The sequence below is a fragment of the Syngnathus scovelli genome, chromosome 13 (genome assembly GCF_024217435.2).
Source record: "Syngnathus scovelli strain Florida chromosome 13, RoL_Ssco_1.2, whole genome shotgun sequence".
NCBI lineage: Eukaryota > Metazoa > Chordata > Actinopteri > Syngnathiformes > Syngnathidae > Syngnathus > Syngnathus scovelli.
The window spans coordinates 4382327-4406521 of record NC_090859.1 but is presented as its reverse complement, the minus strand read 5'-3'; the positions used below and the strand labels follow the sequence as shown (position 1 = coordinate 4406521).

The 24195-nt window shown below is 41.2% G+C and overlaps 2 protein-coding genes across 15 annotated transcripts in view; both read left to right on the top strand.

Moving 5' to 3' along the window:
* Window positions 1–20847, top strand: part of slc38a9 (solute carrier family 38 member 9) — a 43337-nt gene extending 22490 nt beyond the window's left edge. The window contains exons 3-15 of the mRNA XM_049738488.2: window positions 10205–10334; window positions 10914–11032; window positions 11114–11177; window positions 11290–11383; window positions 12864–13034; window positions 13281–13340; window positions 14468–14677; window positions 15643–15750; window positions 16489–16595; window positions 16829–16942; window positions 18909–19057; window positions 19985–20074; window positions 20185–20847. Of these exons, the coding sequence (XP_049594445.1) occupies window positions 10205–10334; window positions 10914–11032; window positions 11114–11177; window positions 11290–11383; window positions 12864–13034; window positions 13281–13340; window positions 14468–14677; window positions 15643–15750; window positions 16489–16595; window positions 16829–16942; window positions 18909–19057; window positions 19985–20074; window positions 20185–20350 (1582 nt within the window). The 3' untranslated portion in view covers window positions 20351–20847. The remainder of the gene's footprint in view (window positions 1–10204; window positions 10335–10913; window positions 11033–11113; window positions 11178–11289; window positions 11384–12863; window positions 13035–13280; window positions 13341–14467; window positions 14678–15642; window positions 15751–16488; window positions 16596–16828; window positions 16943–18908; window positions 19058–19984; window positions 20075–20184) is intronic.
* A 147-nt stretch (window positions 20848–20994) lies between these two features.
* The window catches only part of nrg1 (neuregulin 1), a 60145-nt gene continuing 56944 nt past the window's right edge, over window positions 20995–24195 (top strand). For 9 of the 14 annotated variants that reach the window (XM_049738459.1, XM_049738458.1, XM_049738457.1 and 6 more), the window contains exons 1-2: window positions 20995–22527; window positions 22825–23569. In XM_049738459.1, coding sequence (XP_049594416.1) covers window positions 22369–22527; window positions 22825–23569 — 904 coding nt within the window. In that variant the 5' untranslated portion in view covers window positions 20995–22368. Of the gene's footprint in view, window positions 22528–22615; window positions 23570–24195 lie in introns of all 14 variants that reach the window. The other 5 variants (XM_049738468.1, XM_049738463.1, XM_068652857.1 and 2 more) reach the window with 5 other exon arrangements.

Here is a 24195-nt window from a genome sequence, read left to right as displayed (position 1 = left end):
AAACAACCAAAAAAAAATATATTTTCAGACGAAACTGGATGAGGGCGCTCTAAATTTTACCGTTGGCCGTGACTCATCAACTGGGTGGGCTTAAGAAAAATGGCACCAAAAAGAAACTCATATTTTGCAGGTTACAAACTTCAAGTTGTAAAATATGCAGCTGAAAACAGTAATCGAGCAGCAGAAAGAAAGTTTGGAGAACCGTGATGTACCAATGGATTACTATTTCAAGTGGTTGTTTACATACAAACGTGCCCACACAAGGACTACCGGCATCATTAGCGGTGATCATTTCTAAGTGACACGGAGGACAAAGAGTTTGAAGGAATTAAGGATTTGGAGTGACATAGAAGGTTTGAAAAACTATTATGGCTTTTATGCACGCCCGGTCTCTACTGAGTCGGGGGCCGACGCTCGGCCGAGTGGCTGTCCGCGAACGGTGCGCGGGGCTCGGACATGGCCATTACGCACGCCCGGTCTGTCTGGAAGTCCACGCCGCCACACGCTTGGAAGTTTGTTTTGTTTAATAAAGAGCCGTTTACCAAACCTACGTCTATCCTTGTACTTTGTTAACGCTACAATATAGTTATATAGTAGATCTGTGGAATAAAGACGAGGCTGACGTCAGGGCGCACGCGCGGCGATGTTGACAAAGGACGAGGAATTTGATCGATGGATTTAATGGAATTAAAGTGCACGGATGGTTTGATAATATTATTGGCTTGTATTATAGTTTAAATATAGTTTATCTATCGTTATATGAGTCTGTGGAATATTTTGAAGCGCAAGCGCCCTCAGCCGTGCGCACCCATTGTTGACAAAGAACGATCGATGGATTTAATGAATTGGAGTGACACCGATGGTTTTATAAACATGTTATTCATGTAATAGTTGTCCTTAATCACTCTATATGTTACGACAGGCCCGTTCTCAGCTCTTTGTTTGTGTTTGTCACGTTAGCATACCTATCGTTTAGCCTGTTGTTGCTATTTAATGAATTGGAGTGACACCGATGGTTTTATAAACATGTTATTCATGTAATAGTTGTCCTTAATCACTCTATATGTTACGTCAGGCCCGTTCTCAGCTCTTTGTTTGAGTTTGTCACGTTAGCATACCTATCGTTTAGCCTGTTGTTGCTATTTAATGAATTGGAGTGACACTGATGGTTTTATAAACGTTATTCATGTAATAGTTGTCCTTAATCACTCTATATGTTACGTCAGGCCCGTTCTCAGCTCTTTGTTTGTGTTTGTCACGTTAGCATACCTATCGTTTAGCCTGTTGTTGCTATCGTTTAGCCTGTTGTTGCTCGTTCATGACTGTTTTTGGTGTGGGATTTTGTCGAATAAATTGCCCCCAAAATGCGACTTATACTCCGGAGCGACTTATATATGTTTTTTTTTCACTTTTTGGGGCATTTTATGGCTGGTGCGACTTATACTCCGGAGCGACTTATAGTCCGGAAAATACGGTATATTTCTAACATAAACATAACTGCTCAATCAGAACACGAATACAACACACAGAACAGTATAAACCAGGGGTGTCAAACGTACGGCCCGCGGGCCGGAATCGGCCTGCCGGTGGGTTCAGTCTGGCCCGCAGGTTAAATCTGCATTATTAAAGAAGAATAAACTTAGTTTTAATTAAAATTTGCACTTCCTATATTGTCCGCTGGGGGCGCTGTTTTAGTCAGTTCTGTCGCTTTACCCGCTATTTCTGTTGACACTGGCACCCTCTTCAGTGAAATGTCTTTGTCAAAAAAGAGAAAAGTGGACACAGAGTGTCGGATTTTTCAAGAAAAATGGACCTCTTCCTATATGTTCACGGAGGTGAATGGGAAACCCGTGTGCATGCAGCAAGTTTCGGTGCTTAAGGAATACAATATTCGGCGCCGCTATGAAACTCAGCATGGAGGAAAATACAACAGCTTGCATGGAGAACTGAGAAAACAAAAGGTAAATGAAGAAATATCTTATGCATGCCATATATGTTATGTGAGTTTTTTGTACATGTATACATTTTATGCATTAACAAGGAATAGGAAAATTTACTTCATCAAATGTCTGTTTAAAAGAACTGCCACTTAAGATTTCAAGTGTGTGGAGTCAGTTCATGTGTTCAGAATTGCTTCCCAGATGTGGAAATAAATAATACATAATTTAGATAAGTTTAAATAATTTCTAAATTTGTATGTGTTTGATGTAGTTTAACATGCAGGACAGTGTTTTTAAGTTCCACAAAACTGCGAATAGATGTTTTGCAACATTGTACAATGATCAATTTTTATGCATAATGCACTTGAATAAATGTTAAAGTGAGTAAAAGTGTTGTTGAAATTGCACACTTTTCTTAAAAACTCTTAGGTTGTTCATAATATATTTAGTAAAAGGGACAATTCATTTCATATAAAGATTTTTATAATTTATGTATTTTTCTTTGCACTAATACAAAGAAAAAAAGTGGACTTATTGTTAGTTCGATGTAATTTTGGAATGAGTTTACTGGTCTGGCCCCCTTGAGATCCAATTAAGTTGTATGCGGACTCCAGACCAAAATGAGTTTGACACCCCTGGTATAAGCGCACACACACACACACACACACACACACACACACACACACACACACACACACACACACACACACGGGGGGGTGTGACGCCCCCACACACACAGATACCAAATGGTCAGGTGTCATTGACCCGCCTTTTCTGGACAGTATAAAACAATTTGACCTGGAGAAGGAAACTGTTCTTTCATCTGCTGTAGTGCCTTGTGTACTGACCGCCATTAAACAACCCAAGATCTTGCCAATAAAGAATCAACTCCACACTCCACATCTTTGTTTTTCCTGACTCAACAACGGACATCGCTCACAACATGCAACAACTTGTACCTTGTTATAAAAAAAATTATAATAATAAAAGTTATTCTAAAAACATATTTACAGTATGTGTTAAGAATTCTCCATGTTAGACTGCTCAAAAAAATTAAAGGAACACTTTGAAAACACATCAGATTTCAATGGTGAAAAACAAAAGTTGGATATCTATACTGATATAGACAGTTTAATGTCTCAGGAACAAAAGGATGCCACATCTTTTGATGGAAATAAAAGTTTTCAGCCTACAGAGGGCTCAGTATATAGACACCCCAAAAATCAAAGTGAAAAAATGATCTGGCAGGCTCGTCCATTTTGCCTAAATTCAATTTCTGCAACTCAAAATTATTTTCAATATCTTGTGTGCCCCCCACGAGCTTGTATGCGTGCTTGACAACGTCACGGCATGCTCCAAATGAGACGACGGATGGTGTCTTGTGAGATGTCCTCCCAGATCTGTCTAAGGGCATCAGCAAGTTCCTTTTAAGTCTGAGGAGCAACTTGGCGGCGTCTGATAGACCGAAGCATGATGTCCCAGCGGTGTTCTATCGGGTTTAGATCAGGTGATCGTGAGGGTCATTCAATTGTGTCAATTCCTTCATCCTCCAGATCAAACCTGGGCAAAATACGGCCCACGGGCCATATCCGGCCCTTTGTGCGTCTCTGTCCGGCCCGCAATCATAAATTACATTTGATTACAACTGAATAAATTAAAAAAAAATCTGTGTCGTACATGCAATACAACTGTGCTGCTTTTATTTTGAAAGGCGTCGCACTTCCGTGAAGCGTGCGTGCATGTGAGCTGTGCATGTAGGTGAACAGCGCGAAGTAATGCTGCTCTCAAAATGTGTGCTGACACAAAGAAAAGAAAAATTGACAAGGAGCGCCGTGTTTTCAACAAGACATGGACTGCCAAGTATTTCTTTACAGAACTGAAAGGTAAAGCCGTGTGCCTGGTTTGTGGCACACAGGTCGCTGTGTTTAAAGAACACAATTTGAGTCGCCACTACATGACCAGGCATGAGAAAAAATACATCTGTCTGATAAACAGCGTGCAACAGAGGCAAATGCATTGCTAGCAAAACTGCAAGCCCAACAAGAACTTTTTATCAAACTTCACACCCAGAGATTCAGCGGCTTTGTCATTTGAGGAAAAGTTAAAGAAGTTAAGAATAATTTGTACTGATTAATGATTGTTTTTTATTTGACCTATACACCACAATTTCACATAGCTTAATATGAATATAAACTGAATAATTGTATTCTTCTAATTACCAGTACCAGCTATTTAAAATAAATAATTTAGTGCATTTTACAGTGGAAGAAAATTGAGCAGGTTTAAGTTATTGTAGGTGTGGCCCTCTGACACAACTCAGGTTTGTTAGGGCTGATAGATTAGTTTGATCCTATGCTTATGTTGGAATGTAACCTGTAATAATTAAACTCGCTTGTCCTGTCTTAACAAAAGTATTAGAACAAAGTGCTAAGATCTTTTGAACTGATTGACTAGCTGCAGAGGAAGCAATCAAAGTTGTTTTGTTCACACAACATCGTGCTGTGCTTTGATCAGCAGGCGCGGGGCTTCGGCCCGTTTGTCTACTCTGACCCCCACTCTCAAACCCCACTCTGTTTCTCTCAATAAAATGCTCCTGCAAGAGGCCTGAGTCACACTGCATCCGATCATCGCTGTACACACAGCGACGAATGGACTCTCCACCTGCAGGTGCTTAAAAGGACTTGTCTCCTGTTTGGTTCTTGCAAAATAAGTTGGAGTGTGCACAACTCTAACAAGGTTTTTCATGTGGCCCCTTGTAAAAATTAATAGCCCACCCCTGCTCCAGATACTGTCTGCATACACTTGCCACATGAGGCCGGGCATTGTTGTGGATCAGGAGGAACCCAGGACCTACTGACCATGGGTGCAAGGATTTCATCCCGATACCTAATGGCAGTCAGACTGCCGTTCTCTAGCCTGTAGAGGTCTGTTCGTCCCTCCATGGAAATGCCTCCCCAGACCATCACTGACCCACCACCGAATCGGTCATGCTGAATGATGTTGCAGGCAGCATAGCGCTCTCCCTGGCTTCTCCAGACCCTTTCATGTCTATCACAGGTGCTCAGGGTAAACCTGCTCTCATCTGTGAAAAGCACAGGGCGCCAGTTGCGGACTTGCCAATTCTGCTGTTCTATGGCAAATGCCTATCGAGCTCCACGGTGCTGAGCAATGAGCACAGGGCACACTACAGGACGTCGTACCCTGAGGCCACCCTCGTGAAGTCTGTTTCTGACTGTTTGGGCAGAGACATTCACACTAGTAGCCTGCTGGAGGTCATTCTGTAGGGCTCGGGCAGTGCTCAACCTGGTCCTCCTTGCACAAAGTAGCAGATATCGGTCCTGCTGATGGAGTGAGGACCATCTACGGCCCTGCCCAGCTCTCCTAGAGTAACTGCCTGTCTCCTGGAATCTCCTCCATGCTCTGGTACTGGGAGACACATCAAATCTTCTTGCAACAGCATGCATGGATGTGCCATCCTGGAGGAGTTGGACAATCTGCGCCACTTCAGGAGGGTTAAGAAATCGCCTCATGCTCCCAGTCCTGATAATGACTCTAGCTAAAGTGGAAAAACAGTTAAAAAAGATCAAGAGGGAGGAACTTGAAATGGTCTCCGCCTGCAAAACCAGTCCTGTTTTGGGGACCATCTTGTTGTTGCCCTTCTAGTGCACCTGTTGTTAATTCCATCAACACCAATGCAGCTGAAACTGATTAACAACCCCTTCTGCCACGTACCTGACCAAAACCTTATCAGAAAAGTCTAACTAAATTCATGCCATACCCTGATAAAAAACTGTTACTTTAATTTTTTTGAACAGTGTATTTATGTTATTCAGCCGTGCTTTGTTTTGAGTTAGGGTGATTTATTTTGAAGGCCGTTTTCAGGCGATACCACTTCCTGTTTTACTTTTGTCTACATATGTCGGTTACAGTGATACAGGAGTCATTGACGATGTAAGTGGGTCTCCTAACAAGAGAAATAAACGATCACATGTGTCTAACCTTAGGACAATGTAATATTGTCAAATGTTCGTTTAAATTCCTTTAGAGGTCCGTTTTTGCGTGTTAGCACGATCGTGAATTAGTATCTTTCCGCTAACTCGTTAGCCTGCCCGGTACGTCTTGTTAACATGTTACACGCACACACGTATAAGATTTATATTTTCAATATTTAAACAAAATTTTCTGTATGTTATTTATGCCATTAATGTATTAGTTACATGTTCGAAACAATTATTTAATGTTCTAATAATAAAATATGAGCTTAAATGGTTTCATATACATTTATTGACACAAAAAATACACAGCAAAAATTGTACAGATGAGAGGGTGAATTATCCGCGATAAACGAGGGATATATATATATATATATGTATATATATACATATATATGGGCTACTGGAACAAGACACAAATGGGCGAGATGCGAGAATAAGGATCTGTTGGAATGCTACTACTCCAGCAACCCGAGCGAGAGGGGTTACATGCGGAGAATGCGGGAACGATGGCAACTTCGATACCCACAGTCAACACTATCGGCCAAGCAACTAGTAGCTCAATGTTCCAATATCCATAAACGGCACCTGCTATCACAGCTCGAGATTGATGAGATACAACACAAATGCCATAGCGAAGGCCAACCAGAGCACCAGGTCAGAGATGAGTTAAATCCATGTAAAAGCCCAGAGGTTGGGTACGAAACCCCAATAAGCACAATCAAGCTGAACGAGGCAGCAACTGACCTGAAGAACAAGATCACGGTGAGAATGAATGCTCGGGAACCTAGATACACACTGCAGAGGCTAAGTGAAGTACCCTCAGAAAGTCTCCTAGAAGATGTGAATGCAGCATTGACAACAATTCCTACGGCTACCATCACTGAAACCAATGAGCTGATATACACCTCAGCAGCAGTGATCCTAGAAATGCTTGGCTACAAGAAGAATGACCATATGCGACCACAACAGTGCCCACCATGGAAGAGAAGGCTGGAGGCCAAAATCAAGATAGCACGGAGAGAAGTGAGCCAAATGACAGAGGCCCAGAAAGGTGCAATGAAAAAGCAAGTTCCCAAGAAATACAGCCATATGCCCATACCTGAAGCACTCGAAACTGCCAAACAAAGACTCCAAGCCTTGGCCAGCCGCCTAAAGAGGTACACAAGAGAGAATGAAGCCAGACGAATAAACAGGTTGTTCACAACACAACCAGCGAAAGTGTACGCTCAGTGGCAGGGGAATAATAGCAGAGCAGACCCACCAAGGCTGGAAACTGAACAGTACTGGAAGGATATATGGGAGCGGGAGGCATCACATAAGAAGGATGCACAGTGGCTGGTGGCTCTGAGAAAGGACCACAGCAAGCTCCCTGAACAGAACCCAGTAACCATCACAGTGGCAGACATCCAGAGAAGAGTCTCAGGAATGAAAAACTGGACAGCACCAGGCCCTGACATGATCCACAGCTACTGGCTCAATAAACTTACAACTCTCCATGAGCGCCTGGCAGCACAAACCAGCTGCTAAGGGATGGGACTCACCCTGGATGGCTAACCCAAGGGCGTACGATCCTGATCCAGAAGGATCCATCAAAGGGTACAGTCCCATCCAACTACCGGCCAATCACCTGCCTCTCCACAACATGGAAGCTGATGTCGGGCATAATATCAGATAAGATCAGCAGGCACATGGATCAATACATGAGCACTGCTCAGAAAGGGATTGGTAAAAATACCAGAGGAGCAAAACATCAACTCCTGGTGGATAGAACAGTCACCCAAGACTGCAGAACTAGACGTACCAACCTGAGCACTGCCTGGATTGATTACAAGAAAGCATATGACTCAATGCCACATACTTAGATCACTGAATGCTTGAGGCTGTACAACATCAATGGGACTCTGAGAACCTTCATCGCCAACTCGATGAAACAGTGGAAAACCACACTTGAAGCCAATGGCAAGCCACTTGCACACGTGACCATCAAATGTGGTATATACCAAGGAGACGCTCTGTCCCCAATGCTGTTCTGTGTAGGACTGAACCCCCTCAGCCAAATAATCAACAAGACGGGCTATGGATACCAACTCAGGAATGGGGCCACCATCAGCCACCTCCTCTACATGGATGACATAAAGCTGTACGCTAAGAACGAGCGGGACATTGACTCCCTGATCCACACTACCAGGATCTACAGCTCTGACATCGGAATGTCATTCGGACTTGAGAAATGTGGCCGCATGGTGACTAAAAGAGGAAAGGTAATCCACACAGAGGGGGTCTCACTCCCAGAAGGAACAATAGCAGACATTGAGGACAGCTACAAATACCTTGGAATTCCACAGGCAAATGGCAACCTTGACGAGGAAACAAGGAAAGCAGCCACAGCCAAATACCTCCATCGAGTAAGGCAAGTCCCAAGAAGTCAGCTCAATGGCAAGAACAAGTCCCTAGCCATTAACAGCTACGCCCTACCAGTAATCAGGTACCCTGCAGGAATCATACGGTGGCCAAAGGAAGATATACAGACCACAGATATCAAGACACGGAAGCTCCTAACCATGCATGGAGGGTTCCATCCCAAGTCCAGCACCCTGAGACTGTACACTAGCCGTAAAGAAGGAGGCCGAGGACTGGCGAGCGTGAGAGCCACGATCCAAGATGAAACATCCAAGATCCATAAGTACATCAGGGATAAGGCCCCAACGGATGACGTGCTCAGTGAATGTCTCAGACAATGGGCATCAAAGGAAGATGAGGTGCTGGAGGGACCATCATGGGAGGACAAGCCCCTACATGGGATGTACCACCGAAACATAGCTGAAGTAGCTGATATCCAGAAATCCTACCAATGGCTAGAAAGAGCTGGTCTGAAGGACAGCACAGAGGCACTGATCCTGGCTGCACAAGAACAGGCCTTGAGCACCAGAGCAATAGAGGCCCAAATCTACCACACCAGACAAGACCCCAGGTGTAGATTGTGCAAAGAAGGTCCTGAGACAATCCAGCACATAACTGCAGGGTGTAAGATGCTGGCAGGTAAAGCATACATGGAGCGCCATAACCAAGTAGCTGGAATAGTGTACAGGAACATCTGTGCAGAGTATGGACTGGAAGTCCCAAGATCCAAGTGGGAAACACCTCCAAAGGTGGTAGAGAATGACCAAGCCAAGATCCTCTGGGACTTCCAGATCCAGACAGACAGAATGGTAATGGCGAACCAACCGGACATTGTGGTGGTGGACAAAGAGCAGAGGAAAGCCGTTGTGGTTGACATAGCCATCCCAAATGATGGTAACATTAGGAAAAAGGAACATGAGAAACTTGAGAAATATCAAGGGCTCAGAGAAGAGCTGGAGAAGACCTGGAGAGTTAAGACTTCAGTGGTACCTGTGGTCATTGGAGCACTAGGGGCAGTAACCCCCAAACTGGAGGAGTGGCTGAAACAGATCCCAGGAAAAACATCTGACATCTCAGTCCAGAAAAGTGCAGTACTAGGAACAGCAAAGATACTGCGTAGAACCCTCAAGCTCCCAGGCCTCTGGTAGAGGACCCGAGCTTGAAGGGAAAAAGAGACCACCCACGGGGGGTGAGGAAAAGTTTTTTTTTTTTATATATATATATATATATATATATATATATATATATATATATATATATATATATATATATATATATATATATTATATATATATGTTTATATATATATATATATATATATATATATATATATATATATATATATATATATATATATATATGTGTGTGTGTATATATGTATGTATATGTATGTATATACGTATATGTATGTGTATATATATGTATGTATATATATGTATGTGTATATATATATATATATGTATATACACACACTATATATGTGTGTGTATATATATGTATGTGTATATATATATATATATGTATATACACACACTATATATGTGTGTGTATAGTTGTGTTTATTTATAATTGAAATTTAAAATTAGCTTCCTCTTTTCAACATTTAGCCAAAACCCGTAAAATATAAAGATAGATTTGACACCTTTAATTGTACTCATCTGCTAAACTTGTCATTGTAATCAATTTATAATCTACTGGAATTGTCAAGGAGGTCCCTCTAGAAAACATCTGTGACTCTGCATTAACTGTTTTCTCACGTATCGCTCTTCCCACAAAGTCAAATTTGTTATTTCTTTGCCTAATCCTGCTCACAAAGAGACACAATAACAGTAAGTCTAATGAATTTTTCTTTTTGTCCATTACTTCCAGACCATTCTACGTGGAGCCTAGAAACATCATAGATGATGAACCGCAAGAGCGCGTGTCAGCCGAGGCTGCCATCCTCAACAGCAGAGTGCATTACTATAGCAAACTAACTGGTTCTTCTGACAGGCTGTTGGTAGGTCTCATCCATCACCTTGCACTTCAATACAGTAGTTGATTAATCATGACATACACAAACTGCATACAAGAAACAGGCTAATCTCTTAAATCCTCCCAAAGGTTCATTCACAAGAAAGAATAAATAACTTGCAATATTTCCATTTCATTTATCTGAGCCTGAATAGTCTTTTATTTTGTAAAAGGAACCGGATTCTCTCCTGCACCTCGGTGATGTGAACATAACATTACTCACGTTATGTTGTTGTTGCGATGTTGTGTATGAGGACGCTGCTAGTAAAGTTGCATAGGAGTACAACATGGATTCACAATTATTATTGTATTATACCATTGTCTTTATGCCGGTGGTGTCATTTTATTTTGTTGTATTTATCTGCCACACTTTAAAGGTCAGTCTGTGAAATTATTGTCTGTCACTCATCCGGTCCGCCATTAATTGGGGACCACTGATCTAGATGGTAGGTGGCAGGTAAGATCCTTTTATTCAATAAGAATTATTTATAGAATATTGATATGATTTTCTTCTCTCTCTCTCCGACCACCCCCCACCCCCCCACCCCCCACCCCCGTCCTCTAGAGTCCGCCAAACCATGTCATCCCCAGGGCAGAGGAAATCTACATCTACAGCCCATTGGGGACAGCATTTAAGATGTCGGGAAAGGATCACATGACTAAAAACCCCAGTATCATTACCATGTAAGCATTTTGCGTCAAATCCAACCACTGTTCGAGCTGATGTCATTATTTTGGTCTGCGTTTATTTCTGTCATCTTGCAGATTTGCAATATGGAACACAATGATGGGCACATCCATACTCAGTATACCTTGGGGTATAAAGCAGGTAAAACAAGTTAATTTGACATATTACCAATCAAATAGTGTATGTCTGTGCATGTTAAATATTGTCCCATCAATAGAAAGCCTTTGATTGTTTTTTTGTGATTGTTTCTTAGGCTGGTTTCACTCTTGGGATCCTCATCCTTATTTTTGTAGGCTTACTTATGCTGTACTGTTGTAACGTTGTACTCAAATCACCAAAAGCAATACGTGAGTATCACAAATGGAAAGCATTACATCAACTGTGCGTCTTTGTAATCTGCTGAGGCAAACTCAAGATTTTGGAAATGCTAGAACTCAACAGTAACACAAGTGAATTGCTTTTGGCCAGTCTTTTTACGTCATTTTCCCTACAAGCCTCTGTTTTCTCATATTTCATTACAGCCAATTTATTAGCTTATTTACTGGCTAAACTGTAGTATATGTGAACACAACTTGACATTCTGTTAATATTGTATTTATTTCAGTTCTTTGCACTTTATTGCATTCCTTGACAAACTGGGTTGTACTGCCAGAGGTATTTATTTGTCAACTGAATATTAGTAAAAAAAAAAATATTGTTTATTCATTATGAAATGTGTTTTTTAATCCACCAGAGAAAAGTACAGAAATTGCTTTTAATTTAATTACATTTTAAGTAAAAATTCTATTCATTTGTAAATTATAACTATTGGGAAGTATTTTTGTAAAACCCCAAAATGTATTTTTATGTGAGAAATCTCTCGTTTGCTCTCATCCTCCACAAACTATGAACACAACACAATTTTAGTTGGTTTCTCTAAAAATCAATTGAAGCCATTCATTAATCAACTCAACCATGGTTTGGAGATGATGCAAAATTTTAGCATAAAATACTGGTGCGCTGCTGTTCTGCCATTTTCCCAACTCGAGTGGACGTGTAGCAACCATGAAGCGGGTAGATACTTGAATAATGCGAAAATGATTCACGCCACAACACCAAATTCTGATCCCCTATTTTACTAGGCATTTTGCCAGCTATTACATACAATCGACAAACCGCATTTACAGTGATCCCTCGCTACTTCGCGTTCCATATATCACAGTTTCGCTATATCGCGGATTTTTCTTTCCAGATTAAAAAAACATTTAAAAGTCAAAATAAAACTTCTAAATTGAGGAAACATGTTTCTAACCTTTAGGACAGCGGTAAGCAATTCCGGTCCTTGAGGGCCGGTATCCTGCATGTTTTCTGTCACCCTGTTGCAACAGACCTGATTCAAATGGTCAGATAATTGGCAAGGTCTGCAGAAGCTGGATAACAATCCTGATCATTTGAATCAGGTGTGTTGCAGCAGGGAGACCTATAAAACATGCAGGACATTGGCCCTTAAGGGTAATTGCCCACCCCTGCTTTAGGACAATGTAGCATTGCTCCAAATGTTCGTTTACGTTGCTTTAGAAGTCCGTTTTCGCGTGTTAGCCGATCGCGAATTAGCATCTTTCCGCTAATTCGTTAGCCTGCCCAGTACTTCTTGTTGGTGACCGTACTTCGCGGATTTCACTTATTGAGGGTGGTTTTTGGAACCAATTATCCGCGATAAACGAGGGATTACTGTATGCGAATTTGTTTTGACTCTGATAAAAGAAAATGTGGGTTTTGTATGCCAATGAACAACTATTTGTTATTACCATGAAATATTTGTCACCCCTCTGTCTTTGTCTTGTGCAGCCTATGTGGACACATCGGACTGGGAATTTCCTGATGTTTGTCGGTACTACTTTGGCAAGTTTGGTCAGTGGTCCAGCTTATTCTTCTCAATGGTGTCTCTTATCGGAGCCATGGTGGTTTATTGGGTCCTCATGTCCAATTTTCTCTACAACACTGGGCAGTTTATCTACAGTAAGACAACAAAATTCTTATCCAACCAGAAAAGCATTTTAGACCTGTGTCGTGGAACTTAAATCTTTGTTGAAATTTTGTTGCAAGCTACTTTCTTCTTTCGTTTTATTGAGTTTTCATGAAAGCTAGTAACCAAATACAACTACACACGGATGTGAGAATGTGAAGTTTTAGTTTTTGTAGAGTTTACAATAAATGCATTTATGAATTTTCCTTCATTCATGGATTCCCTCCTCCTGTGTACAGACTACGCTCATAATGTTAACATGTCAGATTGGGAGTTTGGAACCAATGGGACAGATAGAGGTAAGTGAGAAATTAAATTTTTATGTACAGTACATATTAGAATCACAAATCGCAACAAAAGATGTCTGATGACACCTGGCTTTCATATCATCTCACATTTGTATACAATGTAGGAATAGTCCGTGTTCATTTATTGTTACTGATGATATTGATTAATAGCAGGTTTTAAGTTAGATGGGAGACAAGCACCCATGTAGCATGGCTGAGCTCCCATTAAAAAATGATGTATTCATTTATATGCATGTTTAATCATGGTAAAAAATATTTTATTGAAACTATTGGATTTTCCAAGTAAAAATTATTGTTCATGTGAATGATAAATATAGTGGATATAAAAACTCTACATAATAACACCCCCATTCAAATGCCAGGATATCTTTGCGATATAAAAAGATGAGACCAAGACGAATCATTTCAAAACTTTTTCCCACCATTATAATAATGTGACTTATAACCTGTACAACTCAGCTGTTGAAAAATGAAATGGAAATGAAATTAGAAATAAATGACTAAACAAACAAGCGGCAAAAAAAACAACAACTGATGTAACATGGTAGCTTAAAGTCTGCATAATTTCACAAAACCAAAATAAAATCTCAGCCCAGATTGAATTTTTTAGCTGTAAAAAATAAATATAAAAAAACGTCTCTGCTTCTGGGTCCACTGTCCTGCCATTTTGTGGAGTTTTTTGTACAGTTTTAACTTTTTTATTCTTCCTCCTGTTTATTTAGGGTATAATTCCACTGACTGCCAGCCACTAGTAGGTCATGGCACGCTATTATATTTGACAATAAATGTGAAAGAAGAGTGAAAACAGGCCGGTCCTAGAGAGCCACTGTCCTGTCTGTTTTAAAAGTGTCCTTCTTCACACAAATTACGTTATGTAGAAGCCTTATAACGTCCATGATGATTTGAATCAGGTGTGAAGGAGTGTGTGTGTGTGTGTGTGTGTGTGTGTGTGTGTGTGTGTGTGGGGGGGGGGGGGGGGTGTGGGTGGGTGCATGTGTGTGTGCCTCTGTGTAACACACACACACATATATATATATATAAACACACACATTCACATAAATATTTATTTTAGTTTATAAATTTGGAGTATTGCAATACTTTGTTTATTTCTCCACCAGTAATTTGTCCATACCCAAGCACCGACTCTGGAGGGAACCACAATTTCAGCACACATTACATCAGTACCAGTGGAAATGATACATCTGTTGTCAATTCCTTTGAACACTGGTGGAGCAAAGCCAATACTGTGCCATTCTTCCTCATTGTTCTACTGCTGCCATTACTTTGCTTCCGATCAGCCTCCTTCTTTGCAAGATTCACCTTCTTGGGTAAGTCTGAATATATATATTTTAATAAATAAATTAATGTTTCCAAGCTGACTGTGTCTTAAAACTACTTTAGACATGTTCCATTTAGCTATCGTATGTGTTAAATAAAATCGTATCAAGGTGTAATTTCACTTGTCTTCGCCTTCAGCCCCCATCTTATTCAAACATCTTATTTTCCGATTTTGTCAATGTTGAGAAATATATAATTATAATGAATTGTAAACCATAGTGTTTTACTGTTATTACTGCATGAATATAAAATTTAAAAAATTGTTTAAGGGAAAGACAACCCCAGAATCTTCATTGTAATATGTTCTGTGCAGGCCAATTTGTCCGAAACACAGTGTTCTGATTAATATTTCGTTCGTGGAACATGGATTAAATAGGCAAACTCCACCTGTTTTTGTCCATCTCGGGTGTGTGTGTGTGTGGGGGGGGGGGGGGGGGTGTGGGGGGGGGGCAGTCAAATCAAATTTATTTATATAGCCATTGATCACAAAAACATCTCAAAGGTCTTTACAAGACCACAATTGACAGGGGATGTTGAGAATAATTGTCAATTATTCTCAACATCCCCTGATCTTAACCCCCAGGAGAGGAGGACAAGTAAAAGCTCAACAACCCCTAGCCATTTTTCAGCTGTTGATTGAAAATGAAATCACAGTTGCCAAATCTAAGGTCACGGCTCACCAGATTCCTGAAGCTGAGCCTTGATTGGTTGTGACGTGAGACCTGGCAACTGTGATCTCATTCTTAGTTGACAGTGAGTGGCAAAATGGGTGGATAAAAATGGGTGAATTTAGCTACTTAACTTAAATTTCACAAAAGCAATATTAAGAATGCAGTGGGAGGGGGGGCATACAGCATATTATTGTAAAGAAAATGTTGGGTTTGTTTTCCCCTTTAACATTTTAGATTGTGATGCATTGAGTACAATCACTGAAGCTCTGTCATTCATTGTCTAGGCACCATATCAGTGATCTACCTAATTGTTTTGGTCACAATCAAAGCTGCCCGTCTTGGTTTTCACCTTGAGTTCCACTGGTTTGACAGTACTAGCATCTATGTTCCAGGTAATCAATCCTAATACGTACCTTCTTCGTTGTGCATTTTTCCCCTCTTATGAATCTCGTTTTCTTTTCACCCCATCTTATTACTTTCTGGAAGTGCTCTGTTCAGACTATTCAACTCCAGATTGTAAATTGCAAAGTTAAAATTGGTGGGTAATCTCATGGCACTTTTGAAACCGTTTTTCCCCCCCAGACTTTTTGTGTCACAGAAACATTTGAAAAAACACAGGTAAATGTAGACTTTCTGTATACGTACATTGGATACGTTTTCACGTGTCACTTTGTGTTGGTCTATCACATGAAATACAGTGTTTTGGCAGCAACAACCTCAAGTAGGTGCTTCCTCTTTTGGGGTTGTTGTCCTGTTGCATCACCCACCCTCTATGCCATAGAGGGTGGGTGATGTAACATAGAGTCTATGGCGTTTTAGCTAACTTTTTTATTTTATTTAGTATTTAAATGATCGTCCTCCTGGAGCAACAATTCTGTAATATTTAACAGACGGTTAACAATGTAGTCAATATTGATGACTATTTAGTTCAGTTAAAGTGTATAATGTTTATTTATATATATGTTTATATGTTTGGGGTCATTGTAGAATTTCTGCTGTCTTGAGTTCTGCCTATAACCTCAATTTCATGCTTCCCGCTTATAAGAAACCATGTCTGGTTTTGACTGATTTAAACAAGTGCTGCAAGTAAGGGGAGGTGCATGGTATCTGTATGATTTTTGTTCCTCCAGAATTGCGGCTGCTCTTCCCTCAACTGACGGGTGTCCTTACGCTGGCTTTCTTCATTCACAACTGTATCATCACATTGATGAAGAACAACAAGCATCAAGAGAACAATGTGAGCCTTTGTTATTCTCATTTATACTGCGCTTCACGGGATGTAAACATACCTTGATCTCTGGAAGCTCATACTAGTTCTGAGTGAATCATTGCTCACTGGGGTTCTAAATTCCACCCTTGACACGAGAAAGAATCCGCAGTTGCGCCATTCAGTTACTCCAACCTTTGTTTTCCTCTAATACTCTCTGCTTGACTAAGAAGCACAATGTGACTGAGTTTTGCTGCTTTCAGGTACGGGACCTGTCTGTGGCTTATCTCCTTGTTGGGCTGACCTACATCTATGTGGGCGTGCTGATCTTTGCAGCTTTTCCATCACCCCCTCTCAGCAAAGACTGCATTGAACCAGTAAGACTGAAAAATGTTCTATACATACTTGATTGCAGAGAGGTTGTGCTTTTGTGAAACAAATTCACATTTACCGTAATTTCCGGACTATAAGCCACGACTTTTTTCCAAAATGGTGGACCCGCGGCTTATAGTCAGGTGCGGCTTATATAAGATTTTTTTCGTAATTTTTGTGATGAGTTGATCACTTTTACTCTTAACACTATTATATACAGTAAAAGCTACAAAACAAACTGACAAATAACTAGTTTTCAAATCAGATGAGTAAAAACTGGTCAAATATTTAAAAAAAAAAGATATTAAAAGTGAAGACAATTTGCAATTCTAGTAATGACACACGAATTTGATGTACATTTTGTCTTCGTGGGCCACATAGAATGATGTGGCGGGCCATATCTGGCCCCCGGGCCTTGAGTTTGACACCTGTGCTCTAAACCCTTTCTCTTACTCTGCCATGTGACTCAGAGATTACACAAAGCAGTGGTGCTGTTTGGACCATCTGCATTGTATTAAAACCCAATCAATCAGCATTTAAATTCAAATCTTCTGACATTTTGCTCACCAAAAAAAAAAAGTTGTAATGATTGTGAACTTTTAATGCATTTTATTCAGAAGGTTACTTTGAACCTTAAACGGCGGCGCGGCGTACTTATGGATTTTTACGGCCTCCGGCCTCCAGGAGGCGCTCTAGCAGGAAGCAATAGCGAGACAGGCGAAGAAGAAATAATGCGCCGAAGAAGACGAGCTCGTTTGTGTTTACATTTCGCGCATCACGCAGAACGCGATCAAGACGGACATTACTGAAAGGAAGCTTTTATACACAAACCGTCATCATGGGGGACAAAAGAAATGCATATGATGCCGCTTTTAAGCCAAAGGCAGTCGATGCTGATGACATTATGTTGTGTCTAGTCTGGAGCGTACTTATGGATTTTTACGGCCCCCGGTCTCCAGGGGGCGCTCTAGCAGGAAGCAAGAGCGAGACAGACGAAGAAGAGATAATGCGCCGAAGAAGACGTGCTAGTTTGTGTTTTGATCGTCTCGCGCATCACGCACACACCCACACTCGCACTCACACAAAGAAGAGACAGAATGAGATCAAGACGTACATTACTGAAAGGAAGCTTTTATACACAAACCGTCATTACGGGGGACAAAAGAAATGCATATGATGCCGCTTTTAAGCTATACGTGCCGCTCGCTAGTTTAATGTAATTTAGCGCTTCGTCTATGAATAAGATTAGCATGAACAGACCCTCATCACACTCGAAGAAATGCATAAAAGCGACGACGAAAGAGAGACTGAGAAAGTGTGAGGCGAAGGATATCTAACGCTATTCCAATCGGAATAAGGAGGAAGACTTCGATGGTTTCAGTGCACAGGAGGAAGATGAAGACGGCTCTTTTTTTACTTTTACGGTATGTTTTTTTTAACCAGCCCTGTTAGTGCTGTGCTACCATGTTGCTGCTGTTTTGCTGCTGTGTTACCGCCACGTCTCAGTGACTTTGCTGTGTTACTTCCGTGTTGCTGCAGTATTACTGCCGCGTCACAGGCAGTGTTTAAAAAGAAATGTTAAGGTATGTTATTAAAGCTTTAAAAAAAACTTTCTGTGTCCAGTCTTTCTTTGCTAATAACTCGCGTGCACACTTCCGCGTTGCTGCGGTACTACTGCTGAGTCACAGACAATGTTTAGAAAGACATGTTATTAAAACGTTAAAAAGGCTTTCTATGTACTGTCTTTCTTTGTAAAAAACTCGTGTGCACGTGCGGCTTATAGTCCGGTGCGGCTTATGTAAGAAAAAAAAACTGAAATATCCCTGAATTTTAGCTGGTGTGGTTTATAATCCGGTGCGGTTTATAGCTATTACGGTACTCATGTCGTGTTTTAAGACAAACTAGTACATCATTTGGCATCAAATGTTTTTGAAACTCAAAACATACCTATTGCTGTACCTCTCTCCTCAGAACTTCTTAGACAATTTCTCCAATGGTGATGTGATGGTGTTTGTTGCTCGGTCCTTCCTGTTGTTCCAAATGATCACAGTCTATCCTTTGCTGGGATACTTGGTGCGAGTCCAGATGATGAGCCAGATGTTTGGCAATCATTATCCCAGGTAAAGCATCCACTTGCAATGCAAAATAATTCGGGCTGAACAAATAATAGAATTCAGATAGACATGGCATTGAAGTAGAATAATGCAGTTTTCAAATCACAAATGCTGCAATTTAAAGAAAAATCATACTGTTGACAATATTGATAATTACTTACTTTTTGTGTACTTATTAAATAATACCTTTAAAATAAAATTGCATAGATATCAAAACATAGAGCCTTTACTGCCGTATTTAACAATGGGGTCCTGCGATGGTCTCTTTGTTAAAGCCCCAATCATAAAGTGACACAAACATTGAAGAGTCGCACTCACGCAATAAGGAGAGAGTAAAAGAGAGCTATTGTAAACAATCGTTTACATTGATACGCTTTTGGGACATTATTTCCAGGACTTTGGCTCATCTACCATGGTTAAGCACGTTTTGAGTTTATATAGTGTTATTTTCTCATGTTTCATTCATTTGGAGCTCGTTTTTTGCCTTTTAAATGTCCAACACATGCCAAGCTATGTAGTTAGCTGAAATGGAAGGTCTGCAGGTTGTAGATATGTGATGTTTTTGTAAATCGCAGAACTTTTTATTTTATTTTATTTTTTTATAAATATACCGGATCCACCTTGTACGCCGACGCCCAACTTCCTGTCTGAGTCGTGTAATCTCTTCAGCTTCATGAAAATACGTTTGGAACATCCGGAAAAAATAGAAAGATTCCGGATGGCGAGCAAACGGCAGCGGCACACTGTAGCCTGTGTGAGTTAACTTGTCGAGTCCAATGCTGTCTAGTCCTTGCGCCATTCAGTGGATGACCGCGCCGCAGCCATTCTGCACCCGGTGCGAGTGAGGCGCAATTCATCGAATCATTCAATGCTTCATAGTTGGGTTTATAATAAAGGACTTCTATATTCATATATTTCTTTCTATCTCTTTAGTTTCTTCCATGTCCTCACCCTGAACATTTTGCTTGTTGGAGCTGGTGTCCTGATGGCAAAGTTTTATCCCAACATTGGATCCATCATTCGGTATATTTTGCCTGTTTTTATGCATTTCATCTTTTAAGTTGTTGTCTAATTTTTTTTGCAGCAAAATTCTCAAGGACCTATTGTTTATTTATTGCAATGTCTTGTTGCAGGTTTTCCGGAGCAATGTGCGGCTTGGCCTTAGTGTTTGTATTCCCCTCCTTGATTCACATGATCTCCTTGAGGCGACAGGGCTCCCTCCGCTGGCCGTCAGCTGTCTTTCACAGTTTTCTTATCTTGTTGGGTATGACCAACCTGGTGGCTCAGTTCTTCATGTAAATTCACACCTTCCCTGGCAGGGTTTTAATTATGTGACCTTTAAAATGATTACCAAAAAAAGACATTTACAACATCCACCAGGACTGTAATGACATTGTTATCTTCTGTTGCCCTGCCAGTGGGATTGTGACGTGATAAAAGGTTCTTTGATGGTAACTTTAGATGTTTGATTACTCCTGCTCAGACGAGTTGTAGGGATGTATCATGGTCAAAGGGACTATAGGCGATAAGGGATGCATAATTATACATTTAATGTTATTTTTCTTTGGAATCAATATGTATGGCTTTACAATTGTATTTTATCATCATTTCGTTGACTGAATGCTCTTATCTTGGTGATTATACCAACTGTATGCATTGTAAATGGCATATTGTAAGTTTTAACCAAATTTGCCATTTTATAACCCATCTTCAGATAATTCTGATATTCTGTATTCGGTGCTCGATAAGGAGATACAAAGGGAACCTGAGGGAAAATAAATCTCAGGTTAAAAGAAGTGTGGTCTTTTCATTTAAAAAAAAAAATCAAATGAGATGAAATCAAGTACTGTATATTTCTCAAATATACACAAAAACGTGAAACGTAACACTAACCCTTTTGCACATAAAAACATTTTATTTTGAATGAATGTTTGGTTTAGAAATATTGCAATTACTCTGTCTGATCATGGTCGTGGGAGCATCATGTTTTGGGCTTGTTCCTTTTATTTTAATTTTTTTTACATTTATGGTGGGCCTTTAGTCAAAACCTTTAAAAAAGGGTTGTGTTTACTGTTGTCCTTGTGTCAATATCAAATCTTAAACAATTTAACAATCTATTGATTCATTATAAAATAGGAAAACCTCCCCAGCATTTTTTATTTGCCTTTGTGACAAATGGCCTCTTCTAAACAAAAAAAAAATGTGAACGAAAATGCTGAGTATAATCAATATGCGGGTTTCTAATTCAAGGGCCTGACAGGAAGTCCTCTCCCACAGATACCATTACTGGTATTAATTCTGTCTGAGGATTGGAAAGGGTCACCACAGGGTCAGCTTTCCGTGTGGAGGTTACCTGACCTTTCTTCATCTTGTTTGGGCCCTCAAGCCCCAGAAGTCCTTGGATTGCTTTGGAAGCCACTTACTTGGTGTCTTTGGGTTATATACTTAATAGTTTTAATGGTGGTCTGATAAACCTTTGTAATGCTTGAAGGGGCTCTTGACGTTTACGTCCTGTTATTATTTGTCCCTGTAGGACAAATGTTTGTGTTTCAATCCAGCTGTTAAGGAATAACTTCTTAAAATAGTGTGTGTGTGTGTGTGTGTGTGTGTGTGTGTGTGTGTGTGTGTGTGTGTGTGTGTGTGTGTGTGTGTGTGTGTGTGTGTGTGTGTGTGTGTGTGTGTGTGTGTGTGTGTGTGTGTGTATATATATACATATATATAGAAGAATTAATGCACCGTCGATGATCAAAGCACCATCTTATTTATTACCATTATTGTCTGTGTTATTACTCGGTTACTTGAGAGGACAAGAGTACACTGGCTCTATCCTCCTGGGATGGATCATATGTCTGCTTGCTTGGCTCCTTCCCCTGGATACAAGACACACCCTTTGGTTTCGGCATAATCTATGGGGGCTGCTGTTGGAGGAGGTGGCTGGGGCAGTTGGCTTGCCTGTGATTCGCTGACATGGGCTCTTAATTGGATTAAGGAACTTGCTTAGCTTGATGCTTTGTGCTGGGATTGGGAGCAGCCTGCACAAGAGCGCACGGACGCAGTGGCAAGACAGGAAGTAAAGGAGAGAGAGGAGGAGGCCTGCCCCGCTCACCACTTTAGTGAGAGAGGAGGGGTGAAAGAAGAAAAAGGGGAGTAACCCATCTTCTTTGCCCTAGTGTGCTGCTGCCGCCGCTGCTGCTGCTGCAGCCAGCCTCCCTCACTCCCTCCTGCCCTCCCACCTCCTCTCTATCATTCTCTCTTTTTTCCCTTACTCATCTGTTTCTGTGGTTGCTCTGGAGAGGAAGGACACCTGCCGCTCCCTCATGATTCAGCCATTCTGCTGCCTGAAGCTTCACAGACAGACAAGGCAGCATGTTCCGCCTGCCACTGCAGTGCCTGGCCGTCCTATCTTATGCACTTCAACTATCGCAGCTGCAGACGTCCCATCACAACAACGCCATCTCCTCCGTCCAAGTACTCAAGTGAGTGAGTCTTCACTATTCCCACCATGCTATCAGAATATGCAGAACCTCCATGGAATCAATGAAATCTTTTCTTTTTATCCTGCAGCATATCTGAATATTCCACTTGTAGACACATGAGTAAATTTCTTTGAGCGCATAGAACTCCTTTCCCTTGTGCATGGAAGGCCATCCACATAAACCCCAGACTGTTAACAAGGTCAAAATCAAGAACGTTTCCCCACTTTCCTCTGCAATCCTGGCTCACCTAGTGATGGATAACATACTTAAAGTGACTGGCGGCTGACGCTGTCTTAGGTAATCGTGTTCCGAGACCTGCATCCAGCAGTTAAGATGACTGAAGGAGTGGAGGATTTCTCTGCAGGGCCAGTCCCCCCTTCTGGAGTAGCCTCCCCCTCTGGCTCCACGGTTGATACTGAACAAGTCCCAGAGGAGAAACCAGAGGAGACCGAGGCAGCTGGAGAGAACGAGGAGGAGGTTGCAGAGGTAACTGCAGAGGGAGGCGGTGATGATGATGATGATGGTGGGGAGCATCCGGGAGCTTCAGGAGTTATGGCTTTGTCAGCCACCTGCTGTGTGTGCATAGAGATGGAACAGATTAACAATTGCCTGCACTCTGAGAAAATCTGCATTCTGCCCATCCTGGCCTGCCTGCTTAGTTTAGCTTTGTGCACAGCTGGACTCAAATGGGTCTTCGCCGATAAGATCTTTGAGTATGAACCCCCCACTCATTTAGATCCTAAACGCATAGGGCAGGACCCTATTATCATATCAGTGGACCCCACACAGGGACTAACTATGTCAATTGCTTATTTGTCTCCGTCAACTGTCTCCCTGACCACCACCGCCGCCATAACCTCGGCACATCCTGAGGTTTTACTGGAGGACAGGTCTACACGAGGTTCATACGTGCCTCCACAAGGAACCCAACCTGAACCGTCAGTCACAGTTACACCAACTGCTGAATTTCCCACCATCCCAAAGCAGACACCTCTCCCTTTTACAACAAAAGAAGTGAACGACATGTTCATCCCAACTCTCTGTAAGTACATACTTCTCAAAAGAACTGGGAATGGGTTATCTTTTCCTTTCTTTGTTCCATAAATGCCTGCGAGACATCATGATAGGAATTTGGGATAGGCAAGGAGCACTTCATCTGCATCTTGAACTGTGATTTTTATCAACAGAAACAAAAAAGGTGTTTTGTTCCAAACCAATTATCCGTTCTATCGACTACTGCAGGAAGGAAGTATAGGCTGTCAGGCCTTTGCCTTAGAGTGGGCACGTTGTGACTTGCTGAGAGCATCGTGGAGGTGCATGACTAAGCCTCTGAAATATTGCTCCTTCTCTAGGTATGTGCTAGTCAAACTGACTTCAACATACAACAGTGGCTGAATGTAATTATCATTGTTTCAAGTTCTACACTTAGATTTTGGCACACAAGAATGGATTTAGCTGGCGCTAATTTGCACATCTGCACTTGGAGGAAGCATACAATATTACAGTCCTAAGGAAAAATGAAAATCAATAATGCATGACACAAACTGAAACACCAGGCTGTGGGCACAGGAAGACTTCCTGTTCACTCCCAGTGCTTATTTTCAAGGTCAGAGCTGGCTGGAGGCTAATTGATGTCCCCGACCGTCATCCCTTTACCGCAGGGGGGAA